Genomic DNA, 18,983 nt, shown 5'->3' with positions numbered 1-18,983 from the left:
GCCTCTGAGATTTTTTCGTGTAGTTCGAAAAGCTTTATCCGCTATTATACCGTTAAATTTTACTGATCTTACTTAGTTCATTGTTTGACAAAGAATTTTTTTTTTTTGCGACTTCTGTTCGGTCCAATAAGACCAATACATAAATAGAAAAGGTTGGTTTCTTTTTTTTTCCTTTTATCATCTCAATGATTCATCATTCGTCCAAATAAGTAGCATTCTAGTTTTGTCTCACTGCTCAAGGGAAGTAGCTGTGGGGTCTGTCAAATAGTGCAATGTATGTACATCTGAGTGTGCAAAGGTCACAAGTTAGGAAGAAGATGAACATAAATTATGATAATTATATCACATACAATTTTCATTTGGACAGTGGCACACACATGTATATTGTGACAACACCAATAGTGACTTATCTAATAACATATATATTGTGACACGTCCGATAGTTCTTCCTTTTGGATATCCAGAGGAGCATTTCATCTTGGTGTACATTTGTGTGAGTGAAGGCATCAGCCAGCCATGCCCACAGAAGCAAGCGCAGGTGATGATTGCATTTGATTATTTTTTCTGATTATTCTTTTAATTTTTAGAGAGTTATAGTATAATAGTATAATTACGGTTCGAGTTATGAAAATAATCTCTCTCTAAAATTATGTTTCCCACGTCATCTTAAAACAACGAGCCTTTAGATTCCTTTAATTTATTGTTTTTAATTTGTATTGGCATAATTAATCGAAATACTGTGAATCTCTCTCTAAAATACTGTGAATCTGGACAATTATGAAAAACTACCTAAGTTTATTTTTTGTAATTGCAATAGATGTATTTTCCCATAAGTTTAGATGATTGTGTTTGTATCAGATTGATTGTATTTTGTTTTAATGACAGATTATTAACATATTAACACTCCTGTGGTGGCTGTGCTGTGTTGTGCTGTGCTGTCCTCAGAGGCCAACTTACAGGACGGAGTTGTGTCACGGTACGCTTCACATGCATGCACACGTGCTGTGGAATGCTCGCCTTAGCAAAATGTTAGTGTTACTGTGTTTGTAGAGTTCGCACGTACGACAACGACTCCGTCCTGAGTTTGCCGGCGAGTCTTCCGCACGTGCGGAACCCATTCGCACGTCACTTTCACCTCGTTAATTATCTTCACATTAGTTTTTAAAATTAATTTGACAAGATTAATATGACACGTGGACAATTATCGGTACATTAACTCCCCTTAGTAGACATATTATGAGGGGGGCTGTATCTACTAGGCTAACAATTTGTTATCAATCAATCAAAGGATCCATTCGGTATCATGTAGTGTTGACAGTAAAAACTAACTCGATAAACTGTTGCTTCGTATTTCTTAGATTTGATACACAATTTAATGGCCATATTGATATTGGGATTGTGTGCATATACATGATTTAATGATCATAATGACCATATCTCTTAAATTGATAAGTATTTTCAATATTAATCTTAATCTCAACTCTGACGCATATACATTATAAAATATTTTAAGTATCCTTTCAAGAGATTGATTAATTATCATTTTTTAATTCGATATTTGATCGAACTTTTAAATCTATACTAATTTAAATATTAAATGGACTTTGTCGATACATTGCAACAAAATTATATAAGGTCTAGACTTAACCATCCAAACTTTTGATACCTTAACTTGAGATGAACTTAGGAGGGAACCTTAGCCACTACATGCGATAATTATATTTTGTCATGACATATTAAATATTATTTAAATATATTGATAAATTCTAAAAAACCTAGTTTTGTTTTGGAAACAACAAGTGGTAATCCCACTCAGCGTAGAGTCTTCTGTCTAAATATATTTCAGACTCCAATTAAACAGGGTAAGATATAGTGTATAATAATAGCACATTAGTCTTTGGTATACCAATTTGCTCCCCACAAAAGAATGATAATTTTGGTATATTCCCTTTCATATAATCATAATATTATAGATACCTGAAAAATTTTGGATAATCTTATACATGTGTGAATTAACAATGTATGGATTATATAAAATTACATATTGATAAGGCATAATTTGGTATTACCCCTACAGCAATAATCAACTGTCATGTTAGTGTTGGAGCCTCAAAATTGATATGGTATATATTATGTCGACGTGACATCTCGAACTTGGATGGGATGGGTGCTCGTTCTTACACTATCCGAGGTCCTACGAGATGACATTGCATAGCATAAAGCTGCTTCCGAAAGTTTGAAACAACGTCACACTATGCGAATCCATGCAGGTTGATCGGTACTCTCATAAAAGGTACAAGTCAGTCGCTTGAGAAGTCAGTCACCATTAACAGATCATGTACGACCGACCTTTATTCGCATATATAAAAGCCGATCCCTTGATCAGTGTTAGGGGGAGGACTTCGAGTATTCAACTTCCTCTTACTTCACACAACACTAACTTAATCTTCGGTTGAGTCAGAAATCCTCCTCCCAACCTCGACCTACGTGCAAGAGCTTAACAACAAATAAATAAGCCAATGGTAAAGGAGAAGACCACACTTAAGAGACGAGTCTTAAACTCAACTTGACCCGACGCTCGTTTCCACCATCCAAGTATTCACATGCATAACCTTGCACATCTAGCATTTGATGAAGCTATGCTGACATCTCGATCATGGCATAAAGATCACTTACACATATTTTTATGAGTCATATGAAATTATAATAAACTAAAAAAAATCACGATCATAATTACATTCTAAAAAATTGAAAGAAAAGGTTTTCTCTCACAGAAGTATTATAAATTTTCTATTTATTTTTCCTATTTAATTTCTGAGTTCTTGAACAGGGAGAAGGATTGCAGGCCATCTTGTCGACTCTGAGGAGCACGGAGAGGGCGGCGTCGAGGGCTTGATCGCCACCGTCGGGGCGTCGCCGCGCTTCCGCCGCCGGTCGTGCTCCCTGATCAGCTCCGCCGCGAAGAGGTCCAGCTTCTCCCCGTTGGTGCGCTCCGACAGCTTCCTGCCCCGGAACAGCGCCGAGTCCACGCCCCTGTCCGCCAGCGCCGCCTCCGCCGCCGCTGTCGTCACCGGCACAGCCACGTGTCCCTGCGAAACCCACCGCAGGGAACGCCTAAGTTAGCGCCCCCTGATAGGGGTGTTTTGGTAAATCTGAATTCCGTACTCCATACCTGGATCCGTACGTAGTTCGTCGCCCGGTTCTCCCCAAACGCCATCGCCACCGCTTGATCGACCTGCCATGAACAGGAGAATAGTTTAACGATTACAGCAAATAACCAAAGTGCCCAACACTACACTATCACAAGCGACCTTTGCGAAGGATAGTTTAGTCTTTATGCGGTGCTGTGCCTTAATGCGACTAAGAAATAACGCTGGATTAAGTGGCGAGTCCTTACGACGTCGGCCTGCGCACTGCCTGCGATCCTCGCGAGTTCCGCCGCCGACGGAAGCGCCGGGAGCTTCCCGGGTGAGGCCGCGGAATCCGCGCCGCCGAGTGAAACCACGAGGAGGTCCTCCACCCCGGCGGCGGCGGGGAACTCCTGACGGTTGTTGAGCACGTGGGTGATGGCGACCGTCGTGGGATTCCACATCGCCAGCCGGCCACCGAGCGCCCGGATCCGCGTCCGCCCGTCCACCGAGTGCATGTCCACCGGCGCCGCCCCGGCCAACGAGTCCGCGCACGTGGCGGCGCACACCTCCCCCATCCGAAAGTCGTAGCCGTCCGCCTCCACGGCGTCTGCCCGCGAGAACACGAAGGGTGCCGCCGTCGCTAGGTCATAGCACGGGATGAGCACCGGCTTGAGGGTGTCCCGCAACGTTGCGTCCCCAAACACACGCCGGAACAATCCGCCCGACCGACCGAGGAAGCCACGCAGGATGCCCTTCCGCTGGGCCCCGGAGGAGAGGCGGTGGCGGTGCTTGGTGAGGAGGCGGAGGGCCTCGGCGGCTGAGAAGAGTGGCCGACCGTCGGGGCCGCGGGTGAAGAGGAGGGCCGAGAGGACGCCCCCAGCGCCGGATCCGGCAGCGAGGTCGAAGAAGTCGGCGACGCGGGCGGCGGGGTCGCCGCACTGCTTGCGGAGAGAGGCCTCGAGGCGGACGAGTGCGGCGCCGGCGAGGGCACCGTCGGCCGCGTCGATGGAGAGGACGCGTACCCTGCCGGCTGCCGCGATGGTGGCGGGAGTGGAGGAGAGGAAGAGCTTGGGCTCGTCGTATCCGAAGAGGAACTTGCTCTCCAGTATCGAGAAGATCTCGTGGCTCAGCTTGTCCACGTCCAAGCTCGGCTCCATCCAAGCCGCCGCCGACGACATCTTTCTATGTCCTACACCGGAAAAATATAACCACCAACCACTTTTTTTCCACCCAGGTCCTGTCAACGGCGAGCCGATTAAGCCGACCTGGACGGGTAGACGACCATAGCATTGACGATTAGGTCGCGGTCCCTTTATAGGCGGGAGGCGGACCGGCACACGCTAGCATTACTAGCGCAGCTTACCGAGGTCGCGTTGGTCCTGGCGATCAATCGGCACGGCGGGACCTCTCGATTCATGCTTATCAAAGGATGGACGGCTGGCGTCAGAGACAGACGGCACGCGGTATTCTCGGCGAGGAGCGAGGGGGGGAAGAACAAAAGGTGGCCACGTGGGCGAATCAGGGAGCGCCGGAGTGCGTTCACGGCCACGCCGACGCACGGTTCTGATGCGGTGGGCCCGGCCCACAGATGTTGTCGCAGCGACGTGGGACGCGGCCGAGTCGCACGTGGTTGGCGCGACGAGTCGGGACACGTGGGCCACGCGCACCGGTCGGAACTCACCAACGAGACGAGCACGGCACTCGGTAGCATGGCTTCTCCACCGTGTTATTTAGCATGACTCGAGAAGATTATAATGGAATCGCCCTCTACTAATGTTTATAATTCATGTGATGATGATTCACATATATATTTATTTGATTTATCGAATCCCCCCACACCTCTTTATGATTGTATTCTGCGTATGTGAGTCTTGTGTCAGATAAGTGCAAGCGGAAGGTCGTCTTCCTCCTCGTCCAGGGTTTGAGGTCATCCGTACTGGCCATGGAAGAACAGAAAGCCACTGCTTGCTACGTCAAGCCGAACCACTTGCAGCCTCCGGACCTGTTTACCTGCAGATGACAACACCTCCGCCGATTTTATATCATGGCGAGTTGCTCCTCAGCTCCACGGGGATGCAGAAACAGGCTGTAGTGTGGCAGACCAAAAGATAAACTCTGATGACTTCTGAGCTTGAATCTTCACAGGACCTTCAAGCTTCATTTTCTTGTTCGTACAATACACCCAAACATGTTTAAATCATTCTCCACCGTAAGGTGATGATGTATTATTGGTCATTCAATTTATCAAGGTTGATTATATTAATAGGGAAAGAGCTACAGAAACTAACAGTGTAAGGATGAGAATGATTTGTTTATTTCTGATGCACATCGATTTTTGTGACCTGTGATTCATGTGGGTTATGATATCACGTGGTCATGCTTCTACATGCTTGGAATGAGCCAAATGGTGGATCATAGATATCACTGGCAGGCAAGGATTATATACGCAGCATTTTTCTGAGAGTTTATTGTATCATATTGGCATTTCTTATTGACGTCAGAGTGCTTTGATGAGGGGGAACTCAAAAGTTAAAATGCACATCTGATGTTGGACGATGTTTTCCATGAAAAAGACATGAACTCATGAGGGAGGACAATTGATTTCTGCTGCAGCTTCATACAAATCCACAGTGTTTGGCATTTATTGCTCTCACATGCGTTGCACAAATAGGACCAGGGCAAAATGGAGTGGACTATCGTCTGTATCTCCATTAGCACAGTGAGATCTGCCATTTCCTGTCAAACATCTCTTGAAGGGGGCTCCGTCAGGGAAGACAAATTATTGAGGGTTGCCAACTTGTTCAGCTAATCGTTCTCCTCGAAGCATCCAAAGCCAGCTTTGCAATCTTGCATGTGAGGCTGTCGAGTGTTTGAAGCAGTGAGGGGTTCTTCAAGTTGCTGCAGGTGGATTGGATATTTGGATGATGCTTCGGAATGCAGTCAATGACGTGATAGTTAGGTTGCACCGATGTAAAGGCCGCAGATCTGTTGAAGAAGATAGAAGCAATAAGAGAAAGATTTCAATAAACGGAGGCAACGGGTTTTCATGACTTAGTGTTCATATTATTTGTTATTTTGTTACATACAACCTATACAATAACTATAGAGTATACCTTAAAAGCATCCGACAGGATATACATCCTCACCAATCATTATCAATCTATTTAATTCAATTATCTCATTATTGTTGATGTAAGACATATAACAAGGTTTTTTTTTTAATCTCATTATTCAATTATTTAATTCAATTATCTCATATAACAAGGTTAATTCAATTATCTCATTATTCAATTGGTTCCGCAGCAGTTGTTCTGCTTCATTCAAGAAAATGCAAACAGTATCTATAACAAAAAGAATAAAGAGGAAAAATCTACATACAATACTGGTCCATGGTCTGGTTGTTGAAGAAGGTGTGGTGTCTGAAACACTCAAGCTTTCATGTTCATGCTGGTTGTTGAAGAAGGTGTGGCGTTAGAAATCTTTGTAACTCCCTCTTTATCTACTCCAAACCTCTCTCCTCTATGACTAGGATCAGAATCAGTGTATGAATCCTTGGTATATATTTGTCTAAGGAATTCCGCAGGTTGAACAGCATTGTTGTCCATTTGTACAGGTAAAAAATATGTGTTAATATACAAATATATATTTCCTAGTTCAGAGAAATGCCAGAATAAGGGTTTTGCTTGTTGATAATATATGAAGATATAACAATCATTGATCAAAAGTATGCATTAATCTGTTGGAACTAATTCTGCAACACTTCTGTTATTTTCTTTATTGTATGCAGCTTATTTTGGATGGCCTAATTAACTGTTTCAGACATCAGTTCATCACAGCAAGTTTAATCTAATGTTCTAGTAAGATCAATAAGCCTGAAGACAAAAGAAATTTTCATCACTTGGATTAATATCTTTTCATCCCAATATCACTTTTGCAAGAGAAGTTGGAAGATGTTTTGGATAAAAAAGGGAACACTTGTGTTCATTTCTGATGAATCAGTAGGATGTATAATAGATCATTTGTTTCAAGATGAAAGGAAACAGCAAGCTGCTTAAGAACATACACCCAATGGCTAAAGTAGAGACACAACTTGGTTATTTGATCTTTGTCCAAATCAATCCACAAATCTTCTGCTTGCATTTCTTTGTTATGGTTCTTCTCTCATCCCCTTCAGCACTACATTTGTTCTCCATCTCTTTGCTTTGCACACACAAATTGGAGTTATCATTAAGTTCAACATAAAATAATATTTTTAGTCAATTTAGAATCATATAGATCCTCATATATAGTTTCTAGTAAAACTTTTATATGTTTCTCTACCTATCCTCATACTACTAATACTAATTCAATTGTCTCACCTCTTCTAACCACAATATCTATAATTTCAGCCAAAGCCTAACAATTATGAGAGGGTAGTGGTTATATTCCATTATGACATGTTCAAGAAACAAATATTATAATTTCTTCAAAAAAGAATTTCTTTTCACCAGTCCATAACATCCCAGTTTTGGTTAAACATGGAAAATATTCTCAAATTTAAAAAAAAATCTGATTTTAAATTCAAAACAAATTTAAATGATTTTTCTCCACACAAAGTTAAAATAGCATAATTAAATTTATTTTTGGTCTTTTAAACTTGTTTTCACAACCAACTCACTCAATTATCTAATTGATAAATTTGCATTCTCTTGCATCGTTAGTTTTCTTTTTTTTTTTTTTCTGTTTGAAAAATGCAAAGTAAAATTATAATTAACTTGACGAGAAATGATATCAAAATAGTTATATTGGGTCTAAACTAGCAGGAAATTATATCAAAATGCTCCAAAATTTATGCATGGCCACAAAATAAATAGATGACTATAATTGTTTTCTTATGCAGTATGAATGATCAAGATCTGCCTTCACATTACCATAGTTAGTCTTTGATCATTATAACTAATAAAGATCACATCCAAAACGACGGTGGATCTCAATTAGAAGAACGATCATAATTAACCTTCAAGGTAGCTCAAATGATATCACAAATTGGAAGCTATATTGACTGGAATTTGACCAAATTAAATTGAGCATGATAATGGTTGGCCTATGAACTAGTAATTAAGATAAGCAAACAAATAATTTGAGAGTTTGCTACGCCCATTTTGGTTGTTGATATAAAGCTAACTTGATCATTATTTTTCGTAAGAATATTTTTTGGAAGGAATTAATTAATTAATTACAAGTTCCGTGTTTGTTCATGCAATATAAATTAGTCAATACATCATGCATCGATCCATTTGTTGCTCTATGATGATGCGATCCAAATATTTTATTTGGGATGAGGCATGATGCCTAAGTTAAAATAAGTCTTTTTGAAGTTTAAAAAGATTTTGATTGCTCAAATGAGTCATAAAACTCGTACGGGTCAAAATTCATCCGATCAAAAGCCTCAAGAATTATTTGACTACCATAAATTATGAATTATCATGTGTATTAATGAGAAGAATATTTTATTTTAGATGTTATGTTGCCAATTTTATAGATGGATGTTAACCAAAGTTATATAAATGATTATTTTCAAAAATTTGAAGGATATAAAAAATACAATATATATACAATAATAAATAAAAAAGAAACTAATTTATCTCCCGAAATAGTTGGAAGCACTCGCCAGGGGGCCGTATTTAAGCAAACCGTAGGCCTAACGATCTCCTTCTTTCGTCTCCCGCGATTGAAGGGCTCGCCCATTTCCCTTCTCCCTCCCTCTCCTCTGCCCTCCTCATCTCGTTCTTCCCTCAAACCCTCCTCGAGATCGATCCCTTTGAGCCCTCCCATTCCCAATCGCCGGCCAATTCGCTGCGCGTTCCTTCTTTGAAGCGCGTTTTCCTCCGACCATCGATCTGTTTCGCCTTCAAGAAGCCGCCCGAGGAAGAGCGGATCGGGGATCCTAGGGTTCTGTTCCCCCCCATAGGGTTTTCTTGGAGCCAATTGGCGAGGGTTCCGGTCCCCGGAACCCTAGATCTGGCAGTTGGGGCGCCCGAGGCGCGCTTGGGATCTTTCGATCGGGGGCCGTCAGGATGTTCTGGCGCATGACCGGACTGAGTCAAGCGTCTCCCGTGAGTCTTTACGCTCTTACTGGATTCGATTTCTTATTCTTTCACCTTCTTGGATGGGATTGGGGTTTTGTTCGTCCGAATTTTGGGTTGCGCGTTGTGTTACCATTTGTCACCACGGGAAATTTTTGTATATTGTTACTTATGATTGCGAAAATATTTGCTGTTTCTTCCCTTCATAAGCATTGTCATTATTAGTTTATATAATGCGTATAATACAAAATGCATTTTTTAATACTGGTTCCAGCTTTGTTTCAGGTAGACGCTATTTTGGAGAAGGAAAACTTTACCTTGGAAGATCTTCTTGATGAGGATGAAATAATCCAAGAATGCAAAGCACTGAATACTCGTCTTTTAAATTTGTAATAGTTTGTTTTACTCTAGTATTGGCTTTTTGGTCTATGTTTAAGAATATACATATTTGCTTCTAATCATTTGCTTTTACATGTTGAGATAACGATCTTATAGGAAGAACTTTAAATTTTCTTAGTTAGCTAGCACTGAATGAGATATGGTACTAAAAACTAAAAAGGATGCTGAAAATTTTGGTGTATCCTTTTCTATAGTATTAAATTATTTATCCATTAGTTAGCTAGCTTTGAATGAGCGACAAACCTGACTGCTACAAACCCAATTAAATGTAAAATGTGGAAAATTATCTTCAATATTTTGACTGAATGTGAATAAATTTACCAACGTTTGGTGATGCATCCTTCTACAGGGCCAAAGAAAGTCTAGAAGAAAAGAAAAAAAAAAACTATGCACACTGTCTCAAACAATTCAAGAAAACATAAATGCAGATAAAAAGAATGCAAGAATCAAACTAGTAATTGACCTGTTTTGGTTTGAGAACAATTGACCGCACAAATATAATAAACCATAAGGTCGTTTAAATGCTTTAAATATTGTTTTATACATTCATACACTGGAACACCAATTGTCTTATCACATTGAAAAATAACAACAGAAGAAAAATGTGGAAATTATGCAATTTAAAAGTTCTATGCCTAAACAGATTGTTAGGAGTCTAAATGAGATTCTGGAGTCACTATCCAAAGTCACAATCTTCTTTTTTTTTGTTTTTTCATTCATGCCTGGAGACTCGAGCTTGAGATAATCATTATATTTAAAATTGAATATTTTAAAATATAAAAATGTATCTATTATATGTATTAGGTTTTCTTCATTTTCTAGTTATATTGGCCTCAGTAGTTTTTAAAGGTGGGAAACAGATCTATTAAGTCGACCTCGAGTAGTATGAGATCAGTCTGGTAATATTGGTTGTTACGATCATAGGTTTGGTTTTGAAGTTCTCATTGTTGTCAGTGCTATCTGTTCTCTCTCTCTACAAGTCCTTTTCAAACTTAGATTGACTCATACCAATAAGCTAGAGTTGGCCAAATATGGGCGATTCATCACTGTTGTAGGAAGGAAAGGAAGACAAGAAGTGGGGATGAATGTCGATGAGGAGGAGCAAGGAAGAGAAACAAGAGGGACAGTAGGAAATTTAATGATAAGGACAGTTGAGTGAGGTTACAAATCTGTCTAGTGCTGAAAGTGGTCCTTGGGCATACTATTATTTGTATTGGTGCCACTAGGTGTCCTATGTGTCAGCAGGCATACACGTTGATGCTGTGTCTGGTTGGTGATGAGGAGGGAGGAATTGAGAGGATGTGGTGGTGGAGGAGGTGGTGGCATAGGAGGAAGAAGAAGAGGAGGTGGTGGTGGTGGTGGTAGTGGTAATGGAGGAGGAGGAGAAGAAGAAAAGGAGGCAAGGCTACAGAGGAAACAAAAGGAAGAGAGAGAGAGAGAGGAACCTAAAAAGATGCTGTTGATATTATGAAAAACTGAGAAAAATAGGAAAAGAACTCAATACTGGTACTGGGAGAAAAACCTTGATATTTGTGCTTGGTGATACCCTTACATGTTGAGTTTATGTAGTGGCTAGCTTTCTTCTGGGCTAGATTGGTGAAATTGATTGGTTCACGTACATGTTGGCTATCAGCCGGTACAAATTGTGGTTGGTTTAGTAGAAAAACTAGCCTTCAAACACCTTTTTTAATGGTAATCAATCAAGCACCTTCAATGGTAATATTTTGTTTCCTATTTGTTTGTTATTTGTTTGCTTGCTTTCTTATATGTCAATTGTGTTCTAATATATCACCCATTCCTAGAAATACTGAGCTGTACATGTGTTTTGGAGGTACGTAGATATATACCATGCAACAAGGAATGAAATTTTGGGTACCAAACCCATACCGGTTGATAGCTAGAGTGGTACAGGTCCAATATATGCAAACATATCAATACATTGTATGTCGGCATGAACTGTGGTAGCGTTCTGTTGGGGGGGGGGGGTAGGAGGAAGAAGGGAGAAGAAGGGATAAGGAGGAGAAAGAGAAATGTAGGAGATGAGGTGAGTGGTAGGCAATGGGTGACGATGGGCGGGCCATGGTGGTTGTGCGACAGTGCGGAGAGGGAGAACAGGCTCGCTTATTCTCGCTAGCCCTAAAAGGCATCTGGTTTAGTGTTGGAGCCTTCTAAAAGAAAAAAGTTCCAGCCTAACATCTAACAAAATGAACAGAACGGATAATCCAAAATGGGGTGGTCCACGTTTTGGTTCATACCTGGTCTAGTAAATACTGGTAGTTTCGTCTGGTCAGGTCTGGTAAGTACAGACCTGACCAGATGAAATTGAATCTCTTGGTAACTTTTGGACTTCTTTCTCCTATCTCTTAATTTTTCTACTGCTGAACTAGTACGTAGAAGTAAGGAAGGCAATGCAACTTCATGATCTTAGGTTTTCTATGATATAATTGTTATATAGCTTCAAGTGTTACTGGTTAGTTTGTTTCTTGTCTTACTCAATTCTATAGAATGAAAATTTTAGTTTTAGGCAATAAGCTACTTACTGATAAAAAAGAGATAAATTGCCATATCTGTAATAGGGAGGGGAACAAACATTGTGTATCTTAGTAAACAAGCATATAGATGAAATGTATGCTTTCTTTTTGTTTTAAGCAATAAAATGTTTTTTACTTACTGATAAAAAAGGATAAACTGCCATCTCTGTCTTAGGAGGGGAGTAAGTATTATGTATCTTAGTAAGCTTATAGATTCTCTCATGTCAATTAAAAAGAATCTCTTTAGATGCATCTTTGGATGCCACCTATTTGTTGGAGTGCCAGATGCCTCAATGCTTATTATATTTGATGTTGGAATGGCCTATCCGCTTTTCCTTTGCAAGAAACAAGCACTGAGCAAATTATGTTAATTTTGAAATATGAAGCAATCATAATATATCTTGTTTTTTAATTTATTTTATATTGTAATCGTTTCTATTTAATAAAGTAAATATGTGACATAAATATTGTAATTAATTTTTGGACATCTCCTTGTATTCAACCTTTTTTGTTAATGCCGAATCTGAACATAGGCGTCTCTGTAATTTGCAATTTTGTTTTGATCTCTTTGCAATGCTTTATTCGTCGTTTATTATTTTGCTATCCTCATATGCAGTTTGAGAGGAAAGGCCCAATTGGAGCAATTACTTCGTTATATTATAGAGGAGCCGCCTGAGGATGCTGATAAGAAGAATATTTTCAAGTGAGCTATGATTTTTTTTGTCTTCTGAGATATTGTTTGAATACTTTGCCACTCGACTTATTTGTTGAAACTTGTCTTTATACAGGTTTCCGTTTATTGCATGTGAGATATTTACCTGTGATGTTGATATCATATTGAGGGCTTTAGTTGAGGATGTACAAGTAAATGTCTCTAAGAAACTCCTAACAGCTTATGTATGATTAAACATGACCACTCTTTTCTAGATTGCACCTTTTTTCTCTTGTTTCAGCTTCTGGATTTGTTATTCTCCTTCCTTAAGCCTGATCACCCACATAGTACATTGCTAGCTGGTTACTTCAGTAAGGTAATCACTGGAACTTTTTATATGAGACAACTAATGGTACAAGTGATTTCTCAGCATTTTCAAGCTTTTCTTTGTGTCTAACACCTAGTATTGCAAATTTTATGTTGTTTGGCAAGGTTGTGATATGCCTAATGATGCGGAAAGCAGGCCCTCTTCTTAATTATGTTCAGGTTTGTGATGTTCACGTGGTAAAGCAAAAAAATTAAAATTTCTCTGTTTTGATTCTTTTTGTTCAATTAGCCTCTACCAAGATGGTATTAAGTTTTCTTTGTCATGGAGTTTTGTTTTGTGTTCTTAACATGACTGTATAAGAGGGATTCTGAGAATTTGAATTCCATTATTTTTTGTTGGTATGCACAGTAGCCATGAATAAGGGGAAGCTGATTAGCCTTCATTCTCATATGGTCTTATGGAAATGGTGAAAAAAATATTTATGCTTGCTTTGCATTAACTGCTGAATATGGTTGGTCAAATTGTCAGTTGGTCCATCAAAATGAGAGAACATTTGTATGAATTCTCCCATCTTTTTATGAAAAACATAAAGTTGAATGATTGACTTCATCACTAGATGTTGAGCATTAAGGTCTCGTGTGGAAGATGATTTGCACTGGTTTTTCCTACTGCGCTTTATCTGCACTTTCTTGGAGTTGTTTTATAGATGCTTCAAGCTTTATAATCTGGTTTCTGTTGGATATCAACTATTAATGTTTGTTATATGCTAAAGTTCTACGGTGTCCTCTTTTCTGTTATCACTTGCATTAATGAGGGTTTGCATTTACTTCTCTTGTTATTGTCTAGGGTCATCGAGAAATAATTCATCAACTTGTGGATCTCATTGGAATAACATCTATTATGGAGGTTAGCAGTTCATGGTTTCATTATGTTTGTTCTTGTGTTGATATGCAAATCTACAAACATACTGGTCCTTAGCATTTCTGTCTTTTTTTTTTCAACTAGTTCTGAAATTGGCAATGTGAAGCAGGTTCTCATTCGATTGATTGGTGCTGATGAGAATATGCAATTCGGCTACATGGATACAATGCAGTGTGTGGAAGATACTGATGTTCTCGAGATGATCGTGGATAAGTTTAGTTCATCGGTATGTGATATGCTGGATCCCAATGTATAATTGATCTTGTTTATCATTTACCTGATGAAAAGAATATGTTGTCCTTATAAATAATTGTATGTATTGAATTTCTCAGTAATATTTGAAAGTTTACAGACCCCACAAAAGATCTAATGTTTTGAAGCATCATAAGTTTTAGTATCTAAGTAGGCACAGTTGACAGAATTTTTGTCATCTTGTGAGATTGTTATTATGAATGACTTCCTAATAGTATATTGTGAAGGCCAAATAATATTGAGTCAACAATAGGTCTCTGCCGATATACCAGAGGCTTCCTTAGATGATTTCCATTATCAAGAAGACCTAATTCACTATAGAAAAAATAAAGACAATATTTCTCTTAAACATGAGTGGTTAGTCTTGACATTGTGGATTTTTGAAGGGACATTGGAGTTATATTTGGCTTATGCTAATTTATGTTGTGATACTATATCCTGAAGTCTGAGGTGTTGATCAAGAAGGTTAGAATATCTTTGCATAATGCCATTCATTAACGGATAGGGTAGCCCACAGAAATTTAGAATTGAAGTTTTTGTTAGAATTTAATTGCATAATGTTTGTTAAACTTCTTTGAGAAAAATCACTTAATAGGTTCTCTGTATGTTTGCATCTTGCACATAAGACATTTGAAAATACTTCAGTGGTAGTCCCTCTCAGGGAAAGAAGGATTGCTTCAGGCAACTAATAGCAAACATAAAGCTTTGTCAAATTATGAAAATGGTACCAATACTGATTTCAAAGCAAGGCTAGGCCATCATATGATAAAATTGGACCATAAATGGTGGCAAGAGATACATGTTGTCAACCCCAACTGGTTGGGATAACGGCTATTGTTGAACTAATTTACTTGCATGCACTTTTCCTTTTATCCTTTTCTTTTGATAGTTCTCTTTTATGATATCTCTTTCTCTCCTTCATGATGTTTTTCGAAAAAATTATTTCCTTAAATTATTAGTAACATAAATCAAGTGCATTTTCGGCTGTGATGATGAGCAGAATATCATGGCTGTCTCATTAAGACAATGAAATTTATTGAATTCCCTTTAACAAGAAATCCCTGGATTCATTGAACCTTTTCAATTGCAAAGCATAATTGTTATATACACACACACACACACATCTTGGTGTGTATATATACACACACACATCTTGGTGGAAACAATTTTTCAGATGTGCAACTAAGATGATTAGTTTCTCTATAGTTAGTGTCACTGGAAAGAAGGCTGTCATCATGGTGTCAACCATTATTCTTGGCTTTCAGTTTGATTACATGAAACTGAACTGAGCTGAGATCCTATCGTGTTTTCGACTTGTTTCAAGTTGAGCTATGCAGTTCTTTTCTGTGCCTTTTGTTTTCCAGATGATTTATGTTCGTATTTTTATCAACTAATTTCAACGCCATCAAGGATGCTAATTTACCTATATCTTCGTTTACAAGTTATATTGTCGGTAAGTACTGGATTAAAAAAATCATTATCATCAAGAACATAATTCAGGAAGGCAGATGTCTCCTTATAGTTATTTTACAGAATTTTACATCTTTTAAGAGAGAAATTGTTTCATAGATTTAGCATTCTTAGTTCAGTTAGAATCATAGACTATTGTACTGCTCGAAATGGTATGGTATGGGTGGTACATACTGGTTTGAGAGTGGGCCGATACGCGGACCACCCCCATTTCGAGCGATCCGATTAAAATAAAAAAATCAAAAAAGTAGTGAGCCCCTATCCAACTCAGCATTAAAAAAGGGATCACGAACGTGAGCCCTATTCTTGCATACGATGGTGCTGCCCTCGCCGTTGCGACTTCCGCTTTGCTTCTGCAATGTTGCTGCTTCTTAGGTACACTATTGTTGCTTCTTCTCCTTCCTTTCTTCTTCTTCCTTCTTCTTCTTACTCCACTGCTTCCTCTTCTTCCTTCTCCCTTTCTCCTTCCTCCTTTGTTCCTCTATCGCCACTTCCTCTTCATGCTTTTTTTGTTCCTTGTCGAAACATCGGTATGCACTGATGTATTTGTCGGTAGACAAGTATGTACCGGTCCGACATATTGCCGAAACGGGTTAGGTACCCAAAAAAGACAATCCTTGGTTAGAATCAAGGTCTGCCATATCGAAGCGTACCGCCTGTACCAGGCGGTACATACTGGTCCGACAGGTTACCGGTATGCGGACCGCCTGGTACTGCTACAGTACTACAGTACTACACTGTAGCACTGCTACAGTATGAAAAATATATAAAATTATTCGGTACACCAGGGTGTATCGCTCGGTATGCCCTGATATACCACTCTGTCACGACCTTAGCTGGAATTGCCTAAGGCGTGAGGCACCCTTGCGGCCAAAGACGCGAACTTAGCTTGCGTTGCCTAAGTCGCGAGTTACCCTTGTGGCAAAGACGTGAACTTAGCTTGCGTTGCCTAAGTCGCGCTTCGCCCTTGCGATCTTGCTCCGCAAGGATCAGCCCACTTTGTAACCTCTCGCAGGTCCCGAAGGACCTGTAAAAGAGAAAGAAGTTAGTGAGAAAGAACGAGCAACGGACAAGTCCCGAAGTCTCGCGAAAAGGGAAGCTTTACAAGCAATTCGACGAACACCCTGTGTGCACAAGAGAAAAGAGGGAGAGGGAGAAAAACAAGGCTTTCAAGGATGAACGAACAGCTGCAAGCCCACAAACAGCCACTCACCTGGTCCCGGGCGCAAAGACAAGTTCCCGTAAAGGTCACGTGCGAACTTGCGAAAGAGTGTTCAACGCCCGGTATATAACCGAAGCCCCATCCAGCCATGTGCCACCCGGGGGGTTCCTGGGGTCTGAGCTGGCTGACATTTTGGTGAGCGGAGGCAGCTCTCCGCTCACCTCCCGTGGCACGCGAAAACGGAGCTGTTTTGGGCTGTTTTGGGGCTGTTTTGCTCGGTTCGGTGAACGGTCGCTTTGCAACGCTGCAGCTTGTTCGAACTTACATATTTACAAGCAAAATGACCCAAAACCATAAGAAAACATGCTGCCAAGCAGCTGTACATGCGGGTGTGAGCGACGAACGGTTCGTTGAACGGAGTTGTTGCGGGTGCGCGACGATCGTTCGTGACATTCTCCCCCACTTAAACTGTCGACGCCCTCGTCGACGCTTGTTGGTAGTTGTTGATGACTTCTTCTTCATGTCGCAGGGCGTCTTCAGGCTCCCAACTGGCTTCAGTTCGGGGAAGCTTTTGCCACTTCACCAAGTACTCTGTCTGCTCCGCTCCGTTGGGTAGCTTTATCTTGCGATCCGCCAGAATGGTTTCCACTCGCTTCTCGTAGGAGGCTGTGATGGGAGGTAGCCGAGTTGGAACACTTCGAGAAGCATCTTGCGGATCCGAATGGTAGGCCTTCAGGTTGCTGGCGTGAAGAACGTTGTGAATTTTGAACCACGTCGGCAGCTGCAACTTGTAAGAAACATTGCCTACCCTGCTGATAATTGGGAAGGGCCCTTCGTACTTACGCACCAATCCTTTGTGGACTCTTTTCCTGAAGAATTGGAGTGATGCTGGTTGGAGCTTTACCAACACCAAATCGCCAACTTTGAACTCTTGTGGTCGCCTTCCCAAGTCTGCCCACTTCTTCATCCGTTTTGCCACCTTCTCCAAGTAAGCCCGCGCAATATCGGCATTTCGATGCCACTCCTTTGCGAAATGGTAGGCTGATGGGCTACTCCCAGTATACCCAATTGCCATAGTGTGCGGAGTCGACGGTTGTTGTCCTGTGATAATTTCGAAGGGGCTCTTGTTGGATGCAGAGCTCCGCTGCAAGTTGTAGGAGAATTGGGCGATGTCCAACAGCTTCACCCAATCTCGTTGATTGGCACTCACGTAGTGCCGGAGATACTGCTCTAAGAGCGAATTTATTCTTTCAGTCTGACCATCCGTTTGGGGGTGGAGGCTTGTAGAGAAGTATAACTTTGACCCCAACAATTTGAATAGCTCGGTCCAGAATCGTCCCAGGAACCGAGCGTCTCGATCACTAACGATATTGTGTGGGACTCCCCAATACTTCACTACACCCTTCATCATCAGTTTGGCCGCCTCTTCAGCTGAACAATATAGGGGAGCAGCAATGAAAGTTGCATACTTTGAAAACCGATCGACCACCACAAGTATCGATCCAAGTCCCCCTACAGGCGGCAAGCTTGATATGAAGTCTAAGGAAATGCTCTCCCATAGCCTTTTTGGTACAGGCAACGACTCCAAAAGTCCCACCGGTTTCCGCTGCTCCACCTTGTCTTGTTGGCAAGTAAGGCATGTTCGAACATACTCCTCCACATCAATCCCCATCTTTGGCCAGTAGAAGGCCCTCTCCACAAGAGCCAACGTTCTGTGAATGCCGGGATGTCCAGCCCAAAGGGAATCGTGACACTCTTTTAAGAGTTCACGCCTTAAATTGTCCACTCGGGGAACATAAACCCTATTCCCTTTTGTGTAAACAAGTCCCTCCTGGACCCAAAATCGTCGTGCCTTGCCTTCTTTGATGAGCTGCATCAGGATAACTGCCTGGGGATCACTATACAGTCCATCTCTGATTCGGGAAAGGAAGTTGGAGTGTAACTGACTTGCTTGGCCTCTGCCCTCCAGTTGTGCAGCATTCACGCATTCCACTTTCCGACTCAGCGCATCGGCCACGACATTCGCCTTCCCGGGCTTGTATTCCATTGCCATATCAAATTCAGCCAGGAAG

At 40.9% G+C, this 18,983-nt stretch overlaps 2 protein-coding genes across 3 annotated transcripts in view; one reads left to right on the top strand and one right to left on the bottom strand.

Moving 5' to 3' along the window:
* Positions 1-2,786: 2,786 nt before the first annotated feature.
* On the bottom strand, positions 2,787-4,705 carry LOC135632143 (patatin-like protein 3). Its single transcript, XM_065140597.1, has 3 exons — positions 3,398-4,705; positions 3,173-3,235; positions 2,787-3,089 (listed from the first exon to the last, which is right to left on the bottom strand). The coding sequence occupies exons 1-3, from the start codon at positions 4,307-4,309 to the stop codon at positions 2,808-2,810; spliced, it is 1,257 nt and encodes a 418-aa protein (XP_064996669.1). The 5' UTR covers positions 4,310-4,705; the 3' UTR covers positions 2,787-2,807.
* Positions 4,706-8,794: 4,089 nt separating this feature from the next.
* The window catches only part of LOC135631348 (uncharacterized), a 30,548-nt gene continuing 20,359 nt past the window's right edge, over positions 8,795-18,983 (top strand). The window contains exons 1-8 of one of the 2 annotated variants that reach the window (XM_065138947.1): positions 8,795-9,226; positions 9,482-9,585; positions 12,743-12,829; positions 12,915-12,990; positions 13,080-13,154; positions 13,271-13,324; positions 13,953-14,012; positions 14,137-14,253. In XM_065138947.1, the coding sequence (XP_064995019.1) occupies positions 9,188-9,226; positions 9,482-9,585; positions 12,743-12,829; positions 12,915-12,990; positions 13,080-13,154; positions 13,271-13,324; positions 13,953-14,012; positions 14,137-14,253 (612 nt within the window). In that variant the 5' untranslated portion in view covers positions 8,795-9,187. The remainder of the gene's footprint in view (positions 9,227-9,481; positions 9,586-12,742; positions 12,830-12,914; positions 12,991-13,079; positions 13,155-13,270; positions 13,325-13,952; positions 14,013-14,136; positions 14,254-18,983) is intronic. The other variant, XM_065138946.1, reaches the window with a different exon arrangement.

Source organism: Musa acuminata, chromosome BXJ3-2, assembly GCF_036884655.1.
Source record: "Musa acuminata AAA Group cultivar baxijiao chromosome BXJ3-2, Cavendish_Baxijiao_AAA, whole genome shotgun sequence".
Taxonomy (NCBI): Eukaryota; Viridiplantae; Streptophyta; class Magnoliopsida; order Zingiberales; family Musaceae; genus Musa; species Musa acuminata.
This window is presented reverse-complemented; position numbering and strand designations above follow the sequence as displayed.

Excerpts from the sequence above, each read along its gene's own strand:
- LOC135632143 (XM_065140597.1), bottom strand. The coding sequence starts at position 4,309 with ATGTCGTCGGCGGCGGCTTGGATGGAGCCGAGCTTGGACGTGGACAAG. Across the intron at positions 3,236-3,397 it reads GCAGTGCGCAGGCCGACGTC|GTCGATCAAGCGGTGGCGAT; the intron begins GTAAGGACTCGC and ends TGTTCATGGCAG. Across the intron at positions 3,090-3,172 it reads CGAACTACGTACGGATCCAG|GGACACGTGGCTGTGCCGGT; the intron begins GTATGGAGTACG and ends TGGGTTTCGCAG.